Below are 3,163 nucleotides of genomic sequence, written 5' to 3' on the forward strand. Positions count from 1 at the left end.
ACCTGCTTTGCTTGGGAGGTTGCACACCTGCCTAGGCAAGTCAGTGGCAGCTGGAAGCGGTCTTGGTTTTCCTGAACTGAGTAATACTTTAAAGTCTCACACTCCCCACGAGGATTGGATTCGCCTGTCCCCTCCAGCCCTTCCTCAAAGCCCCAGCTCACAGCTTACTGGAGAGCCACATGCCGTGCACTGTTAACCGTCCTGACAAAACTGGTCCCGAGGCTTGTTGCCGGTGTGGGTTTGGGTGAGTTTCCACTCACTTCCTGAAAGCTTGCAGCCCCTGCTGTTTTCAGTTGGGGGCAAAGTCTGCAAGACTGGGTGGCACACATGGTTAACGTGCTTGGCTGCTAAGTGAAAGGTTGACAGTTCGAGTCTACCTAGTGGTATGTCAGAAGAAAGACCTGACTCTGTGCTTCTGAAGAAGCAGCATGGAAACCCTGTGAGCTCAGCTCTGTCCAGAAGCACCCCGGGTCGTCTGCCCTGGAATCAGCAGCGCCTGCTGTGTCCCCGAGGGCCTTAGAGTGGTTTTCAAACTTGGCTAGAACCTGGGGTGGGGTTCTAGAAAATGTCCTGGGGGCTGCTGTAGGTGGTAAAGAGACATTTGTGAGTGAGTGTGGGGTCTTTGCATCCCAATACCCACCTCTTTTGTACCATGGGCTCAGCATTTGCTCATTGGAAGAGAGGGTTTTGTGTTTGAAGGGTGTTTGCAGACACTGACTTTAAGCCCTCCTCTCCCCGAGCTGGGTGTCTAGGTCAGTTTGCACACCCCCAGGAATGGAGGGCTCAGTAGTTGTACTCACAAGTTCTGTGGTTCTGTCAGAACAAGGGCTCCTCTCTAGTGGATCTCCGTTTGGTGGTGCAGCCTCGGTCCCGCCCCAAGCCCCTCCAGTTCAGTTCCTGCAGAGACGCCCCCTCCCGGCACGCAGACCCCATAGAATGGCCTCCTGGCCTCTAGGTCTGGCCCTTGAGTTTCCTGTGCCACCTAGAAGGCTCAAGGGCATGGCCAAAAGCCAGCATGAGGGGATGGAAGGAGGAGAAGGGGACACGATGGAAGAACTCAAAGGAACTACGTTTCATAAATACATATTTTCTTTGTCAATGAAAAAGTTTGCACATTGGAAAAATGAGTAAAAGTGGGATTGGGCTTCTGAGAGGAAGGACGAGATGGTTCCTTGACCCTGGATACCACCAGAAAGCCTGAGGTAGGCTCCACTTGCTTCAAGAAGGCCTAGCCTGCTGTGGTCCGATCTGTCCCCATCCACCCTGCTCCAGGCACCCAGGAGAGGTGGGGTCCGCCTTTACAGAGGCAGCCAGCTTCACCCAGCTCCTCATACTGGGAGTTTCCCACAATCCTTAGCTTTAATATGGCAGCCACGCGCTTGTATGTGGGTGGTTGTCACTCTAGCAGCGGTGGCTGAGGACAGTCACAGAATGGCCACACATACCAAAGAAGCTAAGAGTGGCCCTTCACAGCCTCCATGCGGCTCCTCGGGGAGCCCTGGTGCCTCCTCACGCTGGGCTCCTGACGGCCAGAAGGCTCACACCAAACAAAACACTATGTACATTGAGGCACTGGCTAAAACTCCAGCCCCTTCACAGGTGTTCCGGGCTGGGGGGTCCAGTAGGTGAGGCCTTCTCACTTGGGCAGCCCGTTCTTCATGCCCAGCTGTTCCTTGAGGGCCCGCAGCTGGGCCAGGCTGATGTTGCTGCCCCCGCAGACGATGACCACGACCGAGGCCAGCGGGGCTCGGAGCTTCCCCTCTCCCTGCAGCTTCTGGATCACGCGGCTGTAGACTGCGGCCAGGGCTGCCCCACAGGCGGGCTCCACCAAGATCTTCTCCTCATCTGCCAGAGAAGAGCAGGGGAGGGCTGTGAGCCAATCAGAGCTCAGCCCCGGGCCAAACCTCCCGTCATCCCCCAGATCCACCTTCCCAGCCCTGAGCCTGACCTAGGTTACAACTTGAGTGCTGCCGCTGTGCAAATGAACATAACCGCCTTAGCACTGTGTTAAGATGGATTCTGAGGCATCCTTTGAACAAGAGTACCACGGTTAGCCAAGTTGGCAGTGGTACGAGAGAGTCAGTGACAGCCTAAATAGTTTTCTTTGTTCCTTTCTTTTGGCCCTGCCCTAGGTTGATCCCAGAGTGGAAGTTTCAACCTAGCACAGCCCCATCTCTGACTCTAACTCAGCCCTGTGCTTTCCTTTATTACCCTGGCTTCCCAGCAGCCCAGAATCAGCACTGCCCGGCCACCTGGTAGTCAGGATGTCCTCACAGATACCAAATGGAATGTGAGGTCATGGCTACCAGACTGCTTCATTGTGGCTTTGGTCTAACTAGCTTTATCACTACATTGTATTCTCTCTCCTTAATGGGGACGTTTTAGACAAGGATGGGAGACAACTCTGAGGAAAAGCTGAGGTGAATGGAATCCCTTGGCACACAAGCTGGCCGGCCACCTAGATGAGGTGGCAGGAAACTGAAAGAGTGGCACATACCCACAAACTTCTCAATGGCAGCCACAGCCTCCTGGTCTGAGATAACTTCAGAGAAAATGGGGTGTTCCCGAAACAGCTTCAGGGTCTGACTTGCCACGGTCTTCACACCCAGGGCCTTGGCAACACTGGGCAGAGGAAGAGGACAGGAATGGGGGAGCCAGGGAGAAGGGAAAGAGGGACCCAAGGATGGTTAGTGGGAGTCAGGAGGCAGTGGGTCAGTGGACGGGGGGATAGGACGTAACGCCTGCAGGTGTAAGGCACTGAAAAGCCCCAGGGGCTCCCCCAAACAGCAGTGGGGGGGGGGCTTCTGATGAGGCACAGATGGTTTGAATTTGGGTAAATAGCATCATATTCTGCATAACATCAACTCCAAAGTAAATGCCTGAAAAGATCCCAGAGAGGACCCCTGCCTTCGTTCCAGGTTGCACCCTCTGTCTAGAATGCCCTCACAGCACTAGCACTGCTCTGTCGACCCAATCCTGCCGTCCTCAGGGTCCAGGCCACCTCCTCCAGGGAGTCCTCCAGGGGAGTACTCCATCCTCTGATCCTGTGTGGAATTCTCAAAAAGCCCATCCCTCCACCACCACGCCCATAGTAATAACCATAGTGACAACTTCTTGAGAAAGTATTAGGTGCCAAGAATTCCACAAGCATTATGTAATTCTC

The 3,163-nt window shown here is 54.4% G+C and overlaps 1 protein-coding gene across 1 annotated transcript in view; it reads right to left on the reverse strand.

The window, feature by feature from the left end:
• Positions 1–1,636: 1,636 nt before the first annotated feature.
• SDS (serine dehydratase) overlaps positions 1,637–3,163 on the reverse strand; it is a 6,018-nt gene continuing 4,491 nt past the window's right edge. Inside the window, exons 6-7 of the mRNA XM_007938190.1 lie at positions 2,498–2,622; positions 1,637–1,845 (exon numbers count right to left, since the gene is read on the reverse strand). Of these exons, the coding sequence (XP_007936381.1) occupies positions 1,637–1,845; positions 2,498–2,622 (334 nt within the window). The remainder of the gene's footprint in view (positions 1,846–2,497; positions 2,623–3,163) is intronic.

This window comes from Orycteropus afer, unplaced genomic scaffold, assembly GCF_000298275.1.
Source record: "Orycteropus afer afer isolate SDZICR_OR568_19922 unplaced genomic scaffold, OryAfe1.0 scaffold00048, whole genome shotgun sequence".
Taxonomy (NCBI): domain Eukaryota; kingdom Metazoa; phylum Chordata; class Mammalia; order Tubulidentata; family Orycteropodidae; genus Orycteropus; species Orycteropus afer.